This window comes from Electrona antarctica (assembly GCF_951216825.1).
Source record: "Electrona antarctica genome assembly, chromosome: 10".
Lineage (NCBI taxonomy): Eukaryota > Metazoa > Chordata > Actinopteri > Myctophiformes > Myctophidae > Electrona > Electrona antarctica.
In genome coordinates this window covers 26,626,447-26,647,565 of record NC_136791.1, presented here as the reverse complement: position 1 = coordinate 26,647,565, position 21,119 = coordinate 26,626,447, and the positions used below count along the sequence as shown (strand labels likewise).

The following is a 21,119-nucleotide window of genomic DNA, read 5'->3' as shown; positions in this document are numbered from 1 at the left end:
TAAGGAGCGGGACAGAGCACAGGGACACTAGGAAGAGAGAGGTGACGACGGAGGGACGGTGCAAAGAGACCCACCGTCCGCAGGGGAGTCCTCACTCTCAGCCCCATGCAATGAAAGTCTCCTAGGTCACCAACGGACTGGGAAATATGCGGTAAGTCAGAACCAGTGGTCTTGGTGTATTGGAATTTGATAGTCTTTGTTGGATCTTCTTGGAATGGTGGCTCGTGGCTTCAGATGAGGTAGCTGGTTTGATTTGTGTGATTTGAGATTCAGATGAGGTAGCTGGTTTGATTTGTGTGATTTGAGATTCAGATGAGGTAGCTGGTTTGATTTGTGTGTTGTCGTAAAGTTAATCCAATTCAGATTAGTAAAGATACGTTTCTGCATGGTTTCTGCCTTTATTGTATATTTCAAATGTTTGTCCAAAGGTGTCTTTTGGAGACACAAACAAGATGTGTCATTGCTATACATGCGGGTCAAAGACTGTATGGCACACATTTGTATGTAGAGTAACATGTTTGACTGGGAATCTGGACTACAAATTTCCATACTGTTTGATATTCGTTTTGATTATTTCATAGGCCTAATAAAATATATTTGCACTCCACTTTCAATTACATGATTTAGGGCCTACCTTATTCTGGTTACATGCTTTCCATAGTTCTAAAACATTATATTACTTCTATAGCATAGTTCTATAACATTCCCATCGCCCTAACAACTATTTCAAACTTTCAGTCTTGCAGTGCAAAATAACCAAAAAAGTGTGTGAATTGAAATTATTTGTTTGTCTAGAGTTGATCATTCAAATACATAATATAATATAATATGTGTCCTGCCAGGACACTTCTCTCCATTTGGATCCATATTGCAATCTTTGTTGAGTGCCCTCAATTAGGACACAGAGACACATTCAATATTATATGATTGTTTCATTTATTTGCTTATTTCTTATTTTTTAATAATCTATTCCGGGTTTTGTATTATGGTAGTTCTTGAAAATCTTGGACCAAATGACTATTGGAGGGGCCACTTGGTTGTAGCCAAAAATCTAAATCTGTAGGCCTGACTGTTCTCATTTTTCCACTGGCATGTTCCACAAGGATGTGGCATTTAAAGCTTGCGTATACCTGTCCCTAAGATGTAATGACTGTCCCTTGGGAGGCCTGACGAGGATTATGTAATGCAGACTGTCTTATTACTCAAGAGGACTTCACGTCCAAATCCCCCTCCTTAATACACAGACAATAGCTTTGTATGCCCCAGAGGGAGTATTAGCATTTTGTGCGTAACCCAATAACAACCAATAGTGTCTAATCATATCATATTCTCCTAATCACCTTGACATTGTGCTTCATTTATACATTTAGTGTGTGCAAAATAGTCGTTGGGATCATCAAATCAAATTAATTTCGACCTCTTTTTCCACTAAATGGGTGTGTAGACAAACATCTGGACACCTTCATCACGTACGTCTATTGCAGACCACAGCACAGCACTCTTTTGGCTGGCTGCTGCTTTGTCTCGCCACTGAGTGGCAAAGTTGAACTTTTCTCAACTTTGTTGCAACCCACAAAAAAAGATATGGATGAAGGTCACCCATTGGTTTCTATACAGACCCGTTTTGATGCCTCTCTAGTTCAGCGAGAAATGTCTGTGAGAGCAGTGTGCTATTGGTGTGAAGTGAAGGGGAGCGAAGGCTGGGTCATCACACAGTGGAACCCATGAACCACAACATACTGTAGTTGTCTTTATCATTCATTTTTATATTATAATGGGACCATAATTTCCACAATGTTGGAGTTTTAGGAAACGGAAGCCTGACAGGCATTACAGTCGCAACCCGATGCGTTGTGAGCTTGCATTTTCAGTGAGGAGATTTGGTGTACTGTAGGCCTATAGGCTCGAGGTAATAAAGGAGGGGCCAAAAAGGCAGTTTGTGTGGTTAAGACGAGGATAGCGTGTTAAGTCTTAAGGGCCTTGCAAACGTGAAGCAAGGAATGCAGGCATTGTTGCCTGGATCAACACAGGTCTCCTCCAGGTCTGTTGAAGAGGGGCACAACAATGCAAGCGTAAAAAAAACAGAATCCAGGTCTGGTGAGTCGCGGGCGTGTGCACGTAACGAGCACGCGCGCAACAAATTAACGGGACCGTGCTCACGTAAATACGCTTGCGTTGTCGCACTGCGACTTCTCCGAGCAAAAACGCAGGTCTCATTGAAAATGAACTATAGGCGCTTTTTATCGCTCCCCGTTTGCAAGGCCCTTTATACTGAAAAGGTGAATTACAGTATACTGCTTTAATGATGTGATTGTCACTTTTGTGACAGACAATAGTGTCACAAATTTCAGTAGGCCTACTGCTTTTAAGGAAGGTGATAGTGTCAGTTATACTGGAAAGGTGAAGTACACTGTGCTTCTGCTTTTAAATGTAAGCGTTTTGCTTTTTTGCCATTGCAAATACAGTTTCAGGGAAATGGTTCACAGTTAAAGGGGAAAACCACCCATTTTCAACATTTTACTATGTCATTAATATACCTTAGAGCTGTTGTGTGGAAATAATAAAAAAGTCCCCCCATTCTGTGTTTCCTAGAACTGTAATTATGAAAACAATCTTTTTTCAGACCTCTAGTTCTAGGAAACACAGAATGGGGGAACTTTTTTATTATTTCCACACAATAGCTCTAAGGTATATTAATGACATAGTAAAATGTTGAAAATGAGTGGAATGCCCCTTTAAGTAAATTAAAAATAAAACGATTGTTTCAGTGACTGCAAAGGGTTTATTCACTTCATGGCCATTTGTGTTCATATTATAGACAGTAGCAATACAATGATTCTTTGTCAATGTAGTTCTCTTCACGACCCTATGAGGAACCACAAGAGTACATGAACTGTGGACATTTGAAATATCAGGACAATGGATTAAAACAAATATAGTCTGGAATGGATGCCGTTTCATTGTATTCATATATTCATTTATTGTATTATTTTATTATTATTAATATAGTTGTCTATTCTATAGAAGATATTGCAGAGAAAGACATATTTGCCAGAAGAAATTAGCTGCACTGTCAGTTAAGTAACAGGACAAGGAAATGGACTGCTTGCTGACCTCCTTGGGTGTCGACTGAGTCAGCCTATAAGAGAATGGGCCTTTATGTTAAGGATTCCATAACAATAGGCCATAGGCTATTGTTCAAGTAGGCTATATTGGAAACAAAAGCCTAGCAGAAAATGTAACTCACACTCTACCATTTAGTATAATCAGGTCTCTACCTACTTTCCCCATTCAAGAGTAGAGCTGGAGACACATTTGATACAATACTACTGTACATGGCCCTTAGAATTGAGGTCGGTATGTGATTGTTTCTGAAAATAAACGAATGAGTTAAAATAGAGTTCTACCCTGCCCAGAAACGTACTCACCCCCCCCCCCGATCTGTCCCCAGACCGACGGATGATGTATAAGGGACGGACTGGAAGCGAGACATTTCTCTCATCCTCCGTTGCTTTAGTGCTTCTTACGTCGATTATGTTCAACTCTGTGAAGCACTTTAGTCGACATCCGTGGCCGGTTAAGACTCACCCGTGGCTTCCGTGTGCGGTTATGGTTAGGGTTAAGTGCCTTACAGAGTGTGAGAGGGTGAGAGAAATGTCCTCCCTCGCGTCACCTTGCATCAGCTCTCCGTCGCTCTTGGTGTGGATCCCAATCCAACACAGCATAAATGACGCAAGCATTGATTCTCGACGCAAGCAGAGCAAAAGTACCCCTGGCGACACATTTTAGGATTTCCATTGATTGATTGAACTATTTATTAACAGTTTGCAGAATTACAGTACATTTCAAGCACAACTCAATACAAAAACTGTCAACTGTGATTGGACGACCCAATAAAGCATTACACTTGTTTACAAGAGGGTCCACCTTGTTCAATTCATCATAACATTTCCAATCAGCAGTTCCCTTGTTCCCTAACCTTTGCCCTTCTTATTTTCCATAGGTTGCCACTACTGTGGTTGGTGTGTGTATGTGCAGTGCAGAAATACTGCTATGCAGGTAATGTATCACCTGGACAATAAACAAAGACTATTATTTATTTATTTTTACCCTAAAGCTCAGACAGTTTGGACCGCTGAAAGTAATAGCGGTCCCCTCAATATGTCGCCCTTGGACGGGTGGCGCCATTTTGAGAGGACTGGTCCTTTGCTTTTACTTCCCTCGGTCGTTCACATTTTGTGACTTCTTACTTTTGTATAGGACCGTTTGGAACCTCACCCTCCACTGTTAGCTCTGAGAAGACGTTCTGTGGCAAGGTATCCCTGCATGGGGCGAAATGGGCCGAGCCCTCCAGAAGCAGTGAAAACCCTTTTCACAGTATCGTTATACTTATACTTATTTCTGCAGAGCTACAGATGATAAACTTAGGAGTGGAGAGTCTTTTTTTTTTAGAGCGGAGTGAAACAACCCCGTACAACAGTGGTTCCCAAAGTGGGGTCCGGGGACCCCCAGGGGTCCTTGAGGGAGTTTCAGGGGGTCCCCAGCTAAATGATAGTTTTGAACCAAATGGACCCTTATGGGTCTGTAACTCTGAGAGTGTACAAATGGAACCAAATGGTCCATTTGGTTCCATTTGTACACTCTCGGAGTATAATTAACATTAATTTTACAATATAAATTGGGGGTCCCAGAGCTAGAAATGCCATTAAATGGGGGTCCGTAGACTAATGCATGTCAAACTTGGGGGGTCCTTGAAATTAAACGGGTTGAGAATCACTGCTAGAGCTGTACAAATCTTCTCTTATGGGGGGTCCCTGGAATATATTTTCAAATGGGGGGTCTGCGGGCCAATTAGTGTCAATTTGGGGGTCCTTGACATGAAAAAGTTTGGGAACCACTGCCTTACAAAGCTTACGAAGCAGTACTGCATGTGGACAGTGGTTGACTGGCCACAGGCTGACTGACTAATTTAAAGGACAACTTTTTTTCAACCAAGGTTCATGCTTTAGGTTGTCATTAGAGAAAGTAAAAGATGAGTGTTGCTGCTTTCTTTCGTTTTAGTGATTTTAGCCATTTTTACAGGGGGCGGGGGCATTCGAACATGGGGCTAAATATGTATTTATTTTACACAATTTATAGCGATTCTTTTTTGTTTTTACTATAGTCCTACTAGACCCCAAGAAATTACATCTGGCCACAAAAGATCACAGATTCTACTGAATGTGCAGGGGGTGACAAACTGACATGTTGAGCCATACAACACAGTATGGCAGCCCCCTATAGTACCCCCCTTCACATTCAGTAGATCCTGTGATCTTTTGTGGACAGATGTCAATTCCTGGGGTCTAGTAGGACTATAGTAAATAATAAAAAAAATGAATCGCTATAAAATTGTGCAAAAATTAAAAAGAATACATATTTAGCCCCCTTTCAAAAATAGCTAACATTGCTAAAACGAAAGAAAGCAGCAAATGAAAAAAAAATAACACTTTCTCTAATAACAACCTAAAACACGAACCTTGGTTGAAAAAAACTAAAGTTGTCCTTTAAGCAGTTGTTTTACCCCGCTCAATTTTTTTTACTTTACACTTTCCACTAAGTTTATCATAGTAGGTCTGCAGAAATACCTTAACTTTTTGGATACGATACTACGAAAAGGGTTTTCGCCACTGCTTTTGGAGGGCTCGCCTCGACCCATTTCGCCCCATGCAGGGATACCTTATGCCACAGAACCTCTTCCCTGAGCCAACAGCGGAGGGTGAGGATCCAAACGGGGCTAAGTTACATGTCAGAATGTTGTTTAATATAATAAAAAATGAAATTCACTTGCACACTGATGCTATAATATATGCCTTTATTGAATTGAAATGTTGCTTTGACCTTTCGGGCACAATTAAGGCTCTTCCTCAGACACTCAGTCCGAGGAAGAGCCTTGTGCTCGAAATATCACAGCAACCTTTGGTGCAATAAAAGGCATCTATTACAGCATCGGAGCTCTCCTCCGTGTGCGAGTGTTTTCTTTTTTTTATTCTTGTATACTACTCGTCGCTCAGCACCTGCCCAAGTTTGGGTTGAGGATGTGCATGTCTTTGCTCTTTTTTTTTAAGAATGTTGTTTAATAACATCATTCTTTACTTTTATTTTCCAGAGGCTGACCTGGAGGACTGCGAGGCGGCGGGCACCAAGTGCCACGAGTCGCACGCCGAGTGTGTCAGAACCAGCGACAGCTACGTCTGTGTGTGTCAGAGCGGCTTCCAGGGCGACGGCATGACCTGCGAGGACAAGGACGAGTGCTCGAGCTCACGGCTGAACACCTGCCACGGGAGGGCCCGGTGCAACAACACCCTGGGCGGCTACACCTGTGCCTGCCTCAATGGCTACGTCGGGAACGGCCGCCACTGCGAGGACATCAACGAGTGCGAGACGGCCAACGGGGGCTGCCACGCCAGCGCGCAGTGCACCAACACCGACGGCGGTCGGCTGTGCGCGTGTAGGACTGGCTTCAAAGGCAACGGGTTCCAATGCACCGATAAGAACGAGTGCGTCGACGCGACGATTTGCCACTGGAATGCCACGTGCACCAACAACCTGGGATCCTACGTGTGTACCTGTAATAACGGATACAAGGGCAACGGAAACTACCTGTGTTTGGATATAGATGAGTGTTCAGAGACTCCCGGTGTGTGTGCTGCCTCATTCGGCTATAAAGGATGCCATAACCTTCCTGGATCATACCGCTGCACGTGCAGCACTGGCTATGCAAGCAATGGACAGACGTGTGAGGACATTGACGAGTGTGCCGACAATATCTGCAGCACGTATGCAGACTGCACAAACACTATAGGCTCTTATCGATGTACCTGTCGTGCAGGTTTCATAGGGAATGGACGGACGTGTGTAGATGTCAATGAATGTAACTCAGAGAATAAGTGCCACCGCAACGCAATTTGTATCAACCTTATGGGCAATTATGACTGTTCTTGTCGGGAAGGTTTCGTAGGAGACGGTGAAATTTGTGCGGATATCGACGAGTGTGGCACGCCTGATATCTGCCCCGCTAGCGCCACCTGTGTTAACACAGCCGGGTCGTACTACTGTGATTGTGGCATCGGCTACGTCTACAACATCTCCAAGTGCCAGGATGAGGATGAGTGTGGCACGGGCCGCTGCAGTCCTTACGCTGATTGTTATAATTTCCCTGGCTCTTTCAGCTGCGAGTGCAAGACTGGGTACAGGGGCAACGGAATCACATGCGTGGATGTGGATGAGTGCTCACTGGCCCAGCAGTGTCACTCCAACGCCCTCTGCGCCAACCTCCTCGGCACCTACAACTGCAGCTGTCAGGCGGGCTACTCTGGAGATGGAGTGTTGCAGTGCAATGATATTAATGAGTGTTCAGTGGACAACGGAGGGTGCAGAAACAGAGCGACGTGTGTCAACAACGAGGGCTCCTTCACCTGCCTGTGCCAAACGGGCTTCGACTTGATCAACGAAACCATTTGTCAAGACGTGGATGAATGCATGACCATGGATGATGCGTGTGATGACAACGAGGTGTGCACCAACACGGAGGGCTCGTACGAGTGCCCTTGCGTCGTGGGCTTCTCCCGCCCCACTGACACGATGCAGTGTATAGATGTGGACGAGTGCAGAGACAAACCGTGCCACGCCAACGCCACATGTCTCAACACCATCGGCTCCCACTCTTGCACCTGCAACCGCGGCTTCACCGGCAACGGCTCCCATTGCCTGGACATAGACGAGTGCTCCGAAGTGGGTGCATGCGACCCCCAGGCACTGTGCTCCAACACCATGGGAGATTACTCCTGCTCCTGTCTGCAAGGCTTCACAGGTGACGGCTTCTCCTGCCAGGACGTGGACGAGTGTGCCCTCTCGAATGCCACCTGCCCGTCCATCTCGACGTGCGTCAACTCTCCCGGCGCCTACGTCTGCTCGTGTCTGAATGGCACGGTGGCGCACAATAACACCTGCGTGCCACCCAGCACGGCTTGTTCCCCCGAATGCCATCCTCACGGCCTGTGCCACCCATCGCCCGCCGGGTACCAGTGTGTGTGTGACCTGGGCTATGTGGGCGACGGGGTCATCTGCTCAGACGTAGATGAGTGCCAGAGGGAAAACATTTGCACCCAAAATGAGACGGTCTGCACGAACGTCCCAGGATCCTTCGAGTGTGTCTGCAAAGATGGCTATGTGCGGAACTGGACTGAGTGTATCGGTAAACTTGAGCTAATTTATTTTCCTGGATACATCTTAGTAATGCATTGAACATAATATTAACATTCATATATGTCTGAACTTTGAATGCAAAGTCTTTGCAAAAATAATTGGAAGTAAAAAAGACAAGAATTTAAAGTTTATCACAATGGCATAAAGTAAACAAAGCCAATGCTCAGCAACACTAACGCCAGAACTTCACTGTCTCATCATAGTCTTTTTTTTGTGGAGTGAAAATTTGAAACAAAACCAATGCTGAAGCATTGCCACTTGATAACATATTGTCCTATAGGTATACTGTCAAAGTCTAATTTTATTTCTCTTCTCTACCCTACTCTATGACATTCTGTTCCCCTATCATCACCCTCTCCCAACCTCCATCGCTCTCTCCTATCCCTCTGCAGATGTGGATGAGTGTAAAACAGGGAAGCACGCATGCAGTGAGTTTGCCCATTGTTTGAACACCGTGGGTGGTTACCTATGCTCCTGCCTCAGTGGCTTCACTGGCAATGGGATAAACTGTACAGGTAAGCATCCATGCCTTATTATCATACACCTACACAGAAACTATAATTTTGCTCATTTGCCTCCATGCGTGGCTTGTCTTCTGAGCTTTTTTTTTTAGCACCATTTGGGGGTTTCGTTTCCCTGACACTATTCCATTCCGTTTTGGATGAATTATAGACATTGATGAGTGCCAACTTGAAAACGGAGGCTGCCATCCCGCCGCAAGCTGCACTAACACACCGGGATCCCATGCGTGTGCCTGCCCACCCGGCATGGAGGGAACAGGCTTTGAGTGCCAGGACGTGGACGAGTGTGCCCAGAACTCCACTCGGCCCCACAACTGCAGTGCCCAGGCACTCTGCAACAACACCGAGGGCTCCTACAGCTGCCGGTGCCAGGATGGCTTCCAGGGGGACGGGTTCGCCTGCGCCGACGTGGACGAGTGCCAAGCGGCCACCGCGTGCAGCAGAAACATGACCTGCGTCAACGCTCCCGGCTCCTATGTCTGCACCTGCGTCTTGGGCCTGGCTTACGACGACGAGGGCACGTGCGTGAAGGAGGACCGCTGCCTGAATGCCAGCGGCGTCTGCCATCCCTACGCCGAGTGCAACGTCATCGACCGCAGCTCCTTCTACTGCCGCTGCCAGGACGGCTACCGCGGCAATGGCACGGACTGCCGTGACGTGGACGAGTGCGAGCGGCCGGCTGTGGCGGAGACGCAGGCAGAGGCCTGCCCGTCGACGCACTCCACCTGCATCAACACGGACGGCTCTTACCTCTGCGACTGCTGGCAGGGTTACCGTGGCAATGGAAGCGGCTGCCAGGACGTGGACGAGTGCGCAACGGGGAACTTCACCTGCCCCGACAACAGCACCTGCGCCAACGTGGACGGGACCTACCTCTGTCCCTGTGCCTCGGGCTTCGCGGCCAACGGGTCCCTGTGCGCGGACGTGGACGAGTGCTCTCTGGACCCGTGCTCCGTGTTCTCCCAGTGTCTGAACACGGCGGGATCGTTCGTCTGCCAGTGCTGGGACGGCTATAGCGTGGTCAACGCCACAGAGTGCGAGGACATCAACGAATGCCTTGATAACTCCACCTGCCCTGCCCACAGCATGTGCGTCAACACCAACGGCAGCTACCTGTGCACCTGTCACTTGGGGTTCTCCAAAGTTGACGACCTGTGCGAGGATATTGATGAATGCCTCGGGGGAGTCGAGCACGGGGAGCTCTGCGTCAACGGCACATGCATGAACGCCGTCGGCTCGTACCACTGCGAATGCAACCCGGGCTTCTGGAGTAACGACACAGAGTGTGTGGACGTGGACGAGTGCTCCGAGTCCTCCCCTGACTCCCCGGTGTGTCAGGCCCATTCCACGTGTGTCAACTTCATCGGGTCCCATGGCTGCCCCTGCGACGATGGCTTCACTCTCAACGGGACAACGTGCCAGGATGTGGACGAGTGCAAAGACCCAAAGGGCATTACCCCGTGCCCAGAGCACGCACTGTGCAACAACACGGTGGGGTCTTTCCTGTGCCCCTGTATGTCCGGGTACTTTGCCGCGGGCCCCGTCTGTGAGGACACCGACGAGTGCGCAGACAACGCCACCTGCCGCTCGGACCAGGTGTGCACCAACCAACCCGGAGCGTACCTCTGCTCCTGTCCGCGGGGGTTCTGGGAGGAGGACGGGGCGTGCGTGGACATCGACGAATGTGAAGAAGGCGCGTCGCCGCCGTGCCACCCGCTGGCACGCTGCTGGAACACCCCCGGCTCCTTCTCCTGCCACTGTCCGCTCGGCCACGCCGGCAACGGCACGTGGTGTGAGGACGTGGACGAGTGCTCCGTTCTCTCCCGGCCGCCGTGCCACGCTCAGGCTCGCTGCCACAACACCCCGGGCTCCTTCCTGTGCGTGTGCGCGCCGGGCTACATGTCCATCGGAACGCTCTGCGTGGACCTGGACGAGTGTCAGCAGAATGGCGGGGGATGCCACCCCGCAGCCACGTGCTCCAACGACGTGGGGGGGTTCCGGTGCGTGTGCGGTCGGGGCTGGGAGGCCACGGAGGACCGAGGTTTCAGTCAGAGAGGGTGCGAGGACCGCGACGAGTGCACGTCGCCCGTGGCGTGCCCCGGGCGTACGTCGTTGTGTGCCAACCTGCCGGGGTCTTTCAGTTGTTCCTGCGCCGCGAATGACACAACTTGTAGAAATGCGGTTCAAAATGGTGGGCTATGCCTCTATGAGCTTTGTTACACTTTGTTACACTTTGCTGTTCTGTGTTATAGGGATGCATACATCATGATTTTGTACTTTTCATTGCAAACACTTTTATTTTGTTTTGTTTAGACTACTGTACGTGGTGTCGCTAACTCAACATTCTATAATTGATCGTTGTCATATTGAGATACATCAGCATAATAATATAATAATGTTGGTCCCCAATTTGACCAACACTAATAATAATGATAAAAAATACTACCATGCTTCTTGTGTCTTTACACAGTCTTGGTGAACTTAACTAGGTAGGACCAAAGTTTGTTACATGCAAAGGTCAATGCTCTCTTCATCAGTAAATAACGAAAGGAGAGTTGTAAGATATGTATGATTTGTTTTTAATTGTTTGTAATTCTGATATAATTCTGATATGGGTGATTCAAACTCTGTCATGCGACGGTGCCACCAAGAACCGATCTAAAAGATCACAATGCGTTGTGATACGAATGTGACGTGAACTTAAAGATGAACTCTTGTCAGCCAGCGACACAGCGACGCCATCATATGATATGACGTTAGTCTAAATTCAGCATGCAAACAAACTACATAAAAGTGTTCGCGAATACCTTTTCACCCAATTCTGTCTGACACAAATCTGTTTAAAGTCACTTGATATCTATATATATCTATATAACATGTAACTGTCCACGTGAGCTTGTTCAGTATGATACAAAAGAGATCTCTGGACGTCAAACTAGAAATGGAGACGACCTGGACACCCCATCATGCAGAACTGACCGATACAGAAAATCACCAAACCCATGTGCACTTTTAAATGATAGTGGATTTTAGATTTGAGTTTTACACGATTTGGATTTTTAGATAGGCTATTGCATTTTAGATTTGAAGTTTTATATTTGTGATCGGCAAAAAAATGCAGTGTTTTTAATGGCACCTGTCTTTTAGTTTTAAAACCTGTGATCATGCTGAAAGTTGAATAAACATAAACAGATAGCGCTGTCTGACAAACTGGTCTCTATCTCCAGAGAGTGAACTGTATCCCTATGGAGATGATGTGGGAGATAGAGGAGTGGAGGTGGCCTCAGCGGACGGAAACTCACCCTACATCAGTCCTCCGATGGGCTTCCCCTTCATGGGCAAACTGTATGACAGGGTCTTTGTGAGTATTCTTTGTGACACATGTACTGTTTGCTGATTCAATAGCAGCAGACACAGAGCTGGTAACACTGGAGTTTAAATGCTTCCCACGACACCATTATGTTACAGGTATGCTCAGTATTGGTGCATTTCCTATAAGAAAAAATAAAAGAGAATAAGGTCCACACACTGGACTGAGCTCCAAACTCAATCATTTATTTTCTCACCACAGTGGAAATGACGTAAAAAAAAACAAAAAAACAAGCACCTACATATATACCTGACACGGCTGTGTCACTCACATGACCAGACACAGCTGGTTCTCATAACACCGTCAATCAATTCAAAAATGTAAACATACAAAGATGTCCATCATGATGACTGAAATGACAGAAAAGCCCAGTATTCATATAATACATCATATACATCAATATCGTCATATAAAGAAATAACGAAAGAAAAACAAGTGAAACACCCATTGTCTTTTAAAGTTCCATGCATTTCTTATAAGATCATGAAAGATCAAAATAGCCAAATATAGTGAATATCTCTCTCTCTCTCTCTCTCTCTGTCAGTTCTCTGACAACGGCCTCGTCCAGTTCCAGTCCGTGGCAGAGAATGAGCAGCTGCTGCTTCCCCAGCCTTTCCCCAAGGGCTTCCGTGGCAACGAGAGCCTGTCCCTGTTGGCAGTGTTCTGGGACGATGCCGACCTGACCCGGGGCCAGGGACGACTGCTCTATCAGGTTAGAGCAGTGGGTTCTCAAACTGTTTCATGCCAATGACCCCCAAATTGACACTTGTTAGCCCACACGGACTTCCATTTGAAAAAGATATGCCAGGGACCCCCCCATAAGAGAAGATTTTTTGTGATTGTCAACCATTTTAATTTTAAGGACCCCCAGTTTGACATGCATTAGACTACGGACCCCCATTTAATGGCATTTCTATCTCTGGGACCCCCAATTTATATTGTAAAATCAATGTTAATTTAACTCTCAGAGTTACAGATCCATGGGTCCATTTGGTTCCTAACTATCATAGATGGGGACCCCCTGGAACTCCCTCAAGGACCCCTGGGGGGTCCCCGGACCCCACTTTGTGAACCACTGGGTTAGAGCTCATGGGTTAGGATGGAGTTAGCCTGAGCTAAGTTAGGTTTCTGGTCTAGAGGGGCGGGTCGTGGCAGAGATTTGCGCATGCCCTGATTGGATCTCAACTATCTGTCAGGCCCCTCCCCCTCACATCACATAATTTGGAGCGACGCCCACCCGGAAGGGTTGACTCCCACTTCTAGACCAGAGCGGCCAAAGCGTTCCTCCAGGCTTTCATTTTTTGCGCCGAAGAAAATGAAAGCCTGGGTACCGAGGCTAGGATGGAGTCAAAGGAGACTTGTATCAGAAAATGACAAAGGAAAACATTGTGATTACATGTTGACAGGCTGATGCAACACACACCTTCATGCATCTGCCCGACCCTGAGGCCGTCTTAGTGCAGATGGCAAAATCAAGAAATGTGCCATCAAACTGAAAAGACAGTAGCAAAAGCTACTATTCAGGGAATGTGCACACGTCCTATTTTCCTATTTGTATTTTTTGTTTGACCAATAATATCAGTAAACATTAAATGTTAAATTAGTCCCACATTGTTGCCTCCGTATTTAACTAGAACTATATGTCGCTTGCTCTTTCGGTCCGCCTTTTCGAACGAATATAAATTCAGTAAAGTTGAAAGTCCATTGTTAGTTCACACACTGTGGCCCTCATTTATCAATTGAGTGTAAAATCTGCCCCAAATTCGAGTGTAGGTTCGTAGTACACCCACGTCGCCAGGGCATTTATAAAGTGATCGCAAACAGCTGATCCTTCCTTAATTTCGTTCCGACGTTAATAAATGTGACGGCTGAAATCTATCTGGCACGCCCTATGAAATCAAGCCTCGCCCTCGTTTTTGCGACATGAACAACTGCAGTACGACCATGGAAACCATAGTTACATGACGAAAAAAGTAAATAAAAACGTTTCCCGCCTTGCCTTGCCTTGCTGCCCGCCTCACCCCCCCTCTCATACACACACACACAGACGAACGCACGCACACGCAACTTGCAAGCAACTGTCACTGTGTGTTGTTAGTTGTATACAATTATTAAAGTGTTTATTCATTTAATATACAACAAGATTAGTGAACGAAAACCTGAACCTGTGATTCTGTGAAGCATTCATTAAATAACATTGCTCACGTCATTGGAATGAGTTTGGACACGCACAGCCCGTGACAAATGCTGTTTTGCAAATAGCTGCATCTCCTCCTCCGCTCCTGTTCTGTCTGTCTCTGTCACTGTCGTGACCTGCATGCACGTTTATGACATTACTGTATATTAGACTGCCTCCCTACCCCGTGGTTCATTGAGTCAGTTTAGAGCCGGTCCAGTTTAACTTCGAGCCTTGTGCATGCAAATTTCTGGTTAGTAAACCACAGCATGCAAGCCGCCTTTGTTTTAAATGGTCCCCCAAACCGTTCACACTTCACACCTATCGGCCGGGGATGCGCTACCCCCCCCCCCCCCCCCCCCCCCCCCATGCTAATTTGCCCAGTCAATCATTTGATCCACGCTGCGCGCCTGCCTATTAAATGATTAAAGTATTTACCGCGGTATTCATTTATTATAGCCTACAACAATATATTAGTGAACGAAAACCTGAACCTGCATGTGAACCATGAATTAAATAACAAATATAGGCGCACACACGCTGCTAAGCAAAGCAAAGTTACTATATTTACCCAGGGTAACTGGACTAAGCATCAGATACTTGTTTACAGCCAGGCCCTGCTCATAGAACATTTCATGGTAGTGTTTTCAAAGCCTTGCTCAAGGGCACTTCAGCGGTGGTAATTTTAACGTGCCGGTCCGGGGATACGAACTGGCGACCTTCCGGTATCAAGACATCTGCAACATCTCCTCCTCTCCTGTCCTGCATGTCTGTCTGTCTCTTATCTATCACTGTGGTCCGTTCATGACACCGTGACCTGGTGCACGTTTATGACAATCTATTTAGATTACCTCGCAAGTCGCTGCAGTGACTGGGCTGTCAACTGTCAATATGAATGTGCAGCCTAAACCAGCCTCATGTGGCACTGGTGGGCTGGCAGCCTGGCTGGGTTAGCCTACCTATCTCTGATGGGCTGGCAGCCTGGCTGGGTTAGCCTACCTATCTCTGATGGTGGGCTGGCAGCCTGGCTGGGTTAGCCTACCTATGTCGCGGTCCCCTGCACTGGTGGGCTGGCAGCCTGGCTGGGTTAGCCTACCTATCTCTGATGGTGGGCTGGCAGCCTGGCTGGGTTAGCCTACCTATCTCTGATGGTGGGCTGGCAGCCTGGCTGGGTTAGCCTACCTATGTCGCGGTCCCCTGCACTGGTGGGCTGGCAGCCTGGCTGGGTTAGCCTACCTATCTCTGATGATCACTGGTGGGCTGGCAGCCTGGCTGGGTTAGCCTACCTATCTCTGATGGGCTGGCAGCCTGGCTGGGTTAGCCTACCTATCTCTGATGGGCTGGCAGCCTGGCTGGGTTAGCCTACCTATCTCTGGTGGGCTGGCAGCCTGGCTGGGTTAGCCTACCTGGTGGGCTGGCAGCCTGGCTGGGTTAGCCTACCTATCTCTGGTGGGCTGGCAGCCTGGCTGGGTTAGCCTACCTATCTCTGGTGGGCTGGCAGCCTGGCTGGGTTAGCCTACCTATCTCTGGTGGGCTGGCAGCCTGGCTGGGTTAGCCTACCTATCTCTGATGGTGGGCTGGCAGCCTGGCTGGGGCAGCCTGGCTGGGTTAGCCTACCTATGTCCACTGGTGGGCTGGCAGCCTGGCTGGGTTAGCCTACCTATCTCTGGTGGGCTGGCAGCCTGGCTGGGTTAGCCTACCTATCTCTGGTGGGCTGGCAGCCTGGCTGGGTTAGCCTACCTATCTCTGATGGGCTGGCAGCCTGGCTGGGTTAGCCTACCTATCTCTGGTGGGCTGGCAGCCTGGCTGGGTTAGCCTACCTATCTCTGATGGGCTGGCAGCCTGGCTGGGTTAGCCTACCTATCTCTGGTGGGCTGGCAGCCTGGCTGGGTTAGCCTACCTATCTCTGATGCTGGGTTAGCCTACCTATCTCTGGTGGGCTGGCAGCCTGGCTGGGTTAGCCTACCTATCTCTGATGCAGTCCCCTGCACTTGCGAGTGACACGTCGGGTTTATCCTTAAAACGACGAGATGTAACTGGAGAAAGACATGGCTGTAGATTAGATAGAAAGACATGGCTGTAGATGCACTATAGCCTCCCCGTTGGTTGGTAGAAAGACATGGCTGTAGATGCACTATAGCCTCCCCGTTGGTTGGTAGAAAGACATGGCTGTAGATGCACTATAGCCTCCCCGTTGGTTGGTAGAAAGACATGGCTGTAGATGCACTATAGCCTCCCCGTTGGTTGGTAGAAAGACATGGCTGTAGATGCACTATAGCCTACCCGTTGGTTGGTAGACTTGACTATAGCTGCAGCACTGCAAAGGCCTCTCGATCCATGTCATGGAAGTTAACTATTCCAGGAGGGGGGGGGGGGCACCGGCATGCGCTCATGCAAAACACTGTTTAAATGGCTTAAGCATCTAACTTGCAACATTGTTTTTAATTGCTTGGAAATATCCTACAAATTTCATATGACATGCCTTTACAAAATATATTTTTTCACATGTATTATTAGTTTTATACATTTTAGGAGTGAAAACATATGTTTAGATGCCTGTGACAGCATGTCGGCAGTTCAGACAATGCTGCTCCGCTTGTGTGCGACAGAAAAACAGCTTAGGACAAAGCCTACGACAGCTCCCGACCTAACGTGATTTTTGTCCTGGCTCAGGACTCACGTTCAAGTTGATTTTGCGGAAATTATAAATGCCGGAAATTGCGGGAATTCCGGCGTGCACCCATATTTTGGCGTACGCCGCTTTGATAAATGAGGGCCTGTATGTTGGCAACATAAATGCATCCACATCAGAATGTAACAACATTGGATTCGTTTGTGCCAAAATGACCCAATTTCAATCACAAAAGAGGGAATATGTCATCGGTTTCAGTTTCCCAGATGTCGTGCCAAACTCTGTGTGCCCGTCTGAATCTGTTTCCACTTCATTGGCCTGAGACGAGATACACTGTGACACACAGTAACTGTAAGTGAGTGCAGCCAGGTTGTATTTTCCTGCATCTCCGACCTACAGTATCATATGAATTCCAAGAACTCAATAGTTAAACTGCATCGCATCTGTTGTTATTTTGGTCCGGTTTGCATGAATGCCTATAGGCTAGTATGGATGCCCCTCAGAAAAGCCTGCTCAGGTATTGTGTGTGTATGCAATGTGCCGTCTAATGTAACATTTGACATACATTCATTAACGGGTTTATATTTAATCGATGGCATGTGTAAATAAGTTGACCGATCCAGGGTCTGGCTGAACTACAGTAGTAGGCTTGTCTTGTTTCTTGTCATTGCTTATAATATCTTATCATAGCAGTATTAGGCTATAGTTGCATCTTATACTCCATATAATAATTATTTAAAATAAATGAAAGCAAAAATAAGCATTTATCATTCTCCCCTCCTCGATCCTTCAGGAATATCATCAGCTGAACATGTCGGACATCTACTCTCAGATTGTCTTCAACCGCACGGCGAAGGACGTCACAGAGTTTGAGCATCTCAGGAACAGGCCTGCTTTCACCCCGAGCTGGATCCTGAAGATCACCTGGGACCAAGTGATGCCCGTCTCCCTCCAGAAGGTCAACAAGTCAGAGGTAGGAAAAAAGAGAGGAAGGAGGCACGCATCTGTTTGGCCAGAGTAGGAATCTTCAACAAGGTGCTCTTTAGTATACAACTGCGTGACAGAATTGATGCTAATAAGGTGGCTAATGCATTTGCAAAAGTAAAAATGCACCTACGTGTTGTGGCTTCATCAGGGTGACTACACCCCAATACACCATCAGGGTCACCTGGTGACTGCTGCCCGTTTTCGGAAAAATGGTGGAAAAACTCTGAAAGAAATCAGAAAAAGGCAGCAGTCTGCAAGGACCTTTAAGCTGAAGAAAGGTTTTCAATTAAGATTTTAAGATATGTAGGCTAAAGCATTAGCACATGATTTGTGATGTGTAGGCATTGTTTAATCAAGATATAGCCTATACTGTGTACATACAGCTACTCAGCAGATTTTTCTGTGTTTAACTGCACACCAAATATAACTTGATATCCATAGATTGGCACAGGCTAGCCATGCCGTTATTGGACCTGTCTATTGAATGTATGAACTTGTGTTTTTCCGTGATGTGAGAGCATTCGGCACAGGTGTAATCTCAAGGGACTACTCTGGGAATGAGAGTGTTGATCCTCCCTGACAAAAAATAAAGACCCAAAAATTGACAATGCATCATTTCTGTATAGTAGTTCAAACTATCTATGGTATAACGGTTTGTTGAAGATGAGGAAGTACTGACTTTAAGTTGTCACTCGTGTGGGAAAACACTATCATGGGAGTTTACTACCAGATAGTTTCCGGATTCCTAATCTTCCGTCCATCATTGTGTTATCTTTTGTGTGTGAAGGCATAGTATACAAACTTTGTCCTGTTTTTACATAACAAAACACAAAACACATCAAAATCACTACAAGTGAAAGCCCTACTATATATATATATATATATATATATATATATGTATATATATATGTTTACTAGTCGATTAGTCGACTAGTTGTTTAAATAATTTAACCAATTTCCCTCTATACCAGCAGTTGCAGCCTCCCGGTTCGAATGCTATCAATGTGTCCTCTCGCTGCATTTTGGTGTTTGCTTTTGTTGAGGGGGATGTTTAACAAACGAGAAAATACAGCAAAGGAACAACGTCTTTCTGCAGGTCAACACCATCACACTATGGTCTAGACTAGAGACTATGGAGGAATGATGAAATGAAGAAACCATTCAGATCTGTCTTGTAGCTCTCCCTGTCCTTGAAGCTTCCCCCACTGTGACATCCTGAGTGTTAGTTTAACTCTTAGAGCATATTAATTTAAGGATGAACCCGTAAGGGTCAAAGTTATGTGTGTAGTTTACACATATAGTTGCAAAGGAGGAGGTACAGAGGAGGTGGACAGGACAGCTAGGGGCAGGGTGTGCCAGCAGGGCGTGTGTGTTCTTGGCCTAGTTTAGAGTCCATTGTTGAGTGTAACGTGAGCTCTCCTTCAAGTGTTAGCCGGGAAGAATGCTGAAATTAACTGAAAATGCCTTCAGGAATTTCATGATTTATGTTTTCCCCCTTTGGTGCCACCTAGGGGCTGCTTCATACACATGTATAATCTAGTATCTATTCTATCTACATGTACCTGTAAGCCTATATGCAGTAGATATATTGTGGAAATACAAAGTGACACACAGTGTCATCATAAACCAACTACTGTAAGTGGAAAAAGCGGCACAAAATAAAAGATGCAAGACTGGCTCAGAATTCAGATGCAATTTCTCATGTTTATTTGAGAACGCTGATGCGTTTCGGCAAACAGCCTTCTTCAGAGTTGGTTTCTGAGTTGGTTTATGTGTTGCGTTATTTTCAAAGCTGAGCTCCCACTGGCTTAACCAAGGGCAGATTCCCGAGGAAGTGCACCTGCTTTTCTTTCTTTGACAGTATCATGTGTCAGTGTTGCTTTTATAAATGTGTTTCTGTACCGACATGTGTTTTGGAAATATAAAAATAATCCAGATTGTAATTTTCAGACGAACACCTTCCAGTGCATCCTGACTACCGATGGAGCGCGGGCCTTCGCTCTGCTGCGCTACGGGGACATGAACTGGGGTGCCGGCCAGAGGGTCCACCACAACGCGCTCATCGGTTACACCGACGGAGCGGGACGCTTCCACAACGAGACCCCGGTGCCCCCGGACAACCTGTTCGACCACGCGGGCCGATACAGGCCCCAGCAGGCCAGAGGAACTGTGGGGCAGCCCGGCCAGCTGGTGTACGACCTGACGGGACCGGACGACGATGGGGGCGACTCGGACCCCCGTGTGAAGTGCCAGACGTGGGCGGTGAAGGAGCCCGACCCCAAGGAGTGGGCGGCCGACGTGCCCGCGTGTCCGTGCACGCGTGCCCAGGCCCTGGAGGACCTGTCGTTCGGGCCGGAGGCGGCCCCCGCCGGGCAGAGGGTGAGGCAGCTCAGGAACCAGCGCTGGGGGGCCATCGGGGGCCACGTCTTCCAGTCCATCCTGGCCAACCGGCGGGGCTCGGGGAAGCGGTGTGTGTACGACCCCCAGGGGCCCCTGCAGGCCGGCTACAGTGAACGCTACTTCTCCGGCCACGCGGCCCAGAAGCATATCGGTATATATATATAACGCATGGCATTGTGTGAACCGTCCATCGAATCAGTTACGGTAGTGGTTTTCAACACAGTGGTCCCAGGGACCACCAGTGGTCCTTGAGGGGGTTCCAGGTGGTCCCCAGCTAAATGATGGAGAGTTGGTTTCATTTTACACTCTCAGGAGTTCAATTATTAATACTTAGTTTACAAGAGGTCTACACAATTAGAGAATGTGGAATAATTGTTATTTTAATGCCTGTTATCTCTCCGAATGGTACCAACCAACATCATTACAGCATGGAATTGTGGACAAAATCGGCTAAGGTTTTGTGTCTGATAGGCTAAATGTCATCAAATTGGTGGCTCAAATGCAGAATACATAATGGGCCTTGATCTGAAAAGGATTGAAAACTACTGAGTAACGGGATAACCAACTTCTGATTATTACTGTACATTCTGATTCTGATTCTGCATATTGTAAATTAAAGCTGCACTATGTAACTTTCCTCTTTCTGCCTCCGATATGAACACAGCTTCCTGCCTCCCTATCTAAAGATTGGACAATATTAGGATGTTGATATTTATTTTGTATTCATCCTTAGGGCCCCAAATAACACTCTCTCTCTCTCTCTCTCTCTCTCTCTCTCTCTCTCTC

General features: G+C 47.1%; 2 protein-coding genes across 2 annotated transcripts in view; both read left to right on the top strand.

The window, feature by feature from the left end:
* Positions 1–21,119, top strand: part of LOC306930557 (homeobox protein Nkx-2.5-like) — a gene marked incomplete at its 5' end in the record, with an annotated part of 401,119 nt that overhangs the window by 156,220 nt on the left and 223,780 nt on the right. The gene's annotated exons all lie outside the window — the stretch shown is intronic.
* Positions 3,655–21,119, top strand: part of LOC306930782 (uncharacterized protein) — a gene marked incomplete at its 5' end in the record, with an annotated part of 47,274 nt that continues 29,809 nt past the window's right edge. The window contains 8 exons of the mRNA XM_079511878.1: positions 3,655–3,766; positions 4,039–4,059; positions 6,149–8,236; positions 8,640–8,762; positions 11,996–12,129; positions 12,683–12,850; positions 17,740–17,919; positions 19,884–20,484. Coding sequence (XP_079368004.1) covers positions 3,655–3,766; positions 4,039–4,059; positions 6,149–8,236; positions 8,640–8,762; positions 11,996–12,129; positions 12,683–12,850; positions 17,740–17,919; positions 19,884–20,484 — 3,427 coding nt within the window. The remainder of the gene's footprint in view (positions 3,767–4,038; positions 4,060–6,148; positions 8,237–8,639; positions 8,763–11,995; positions 12,130–12,682; positions 12,851–17,739; positions 17,920–19,883; positions 20,485–21,119) is intronic.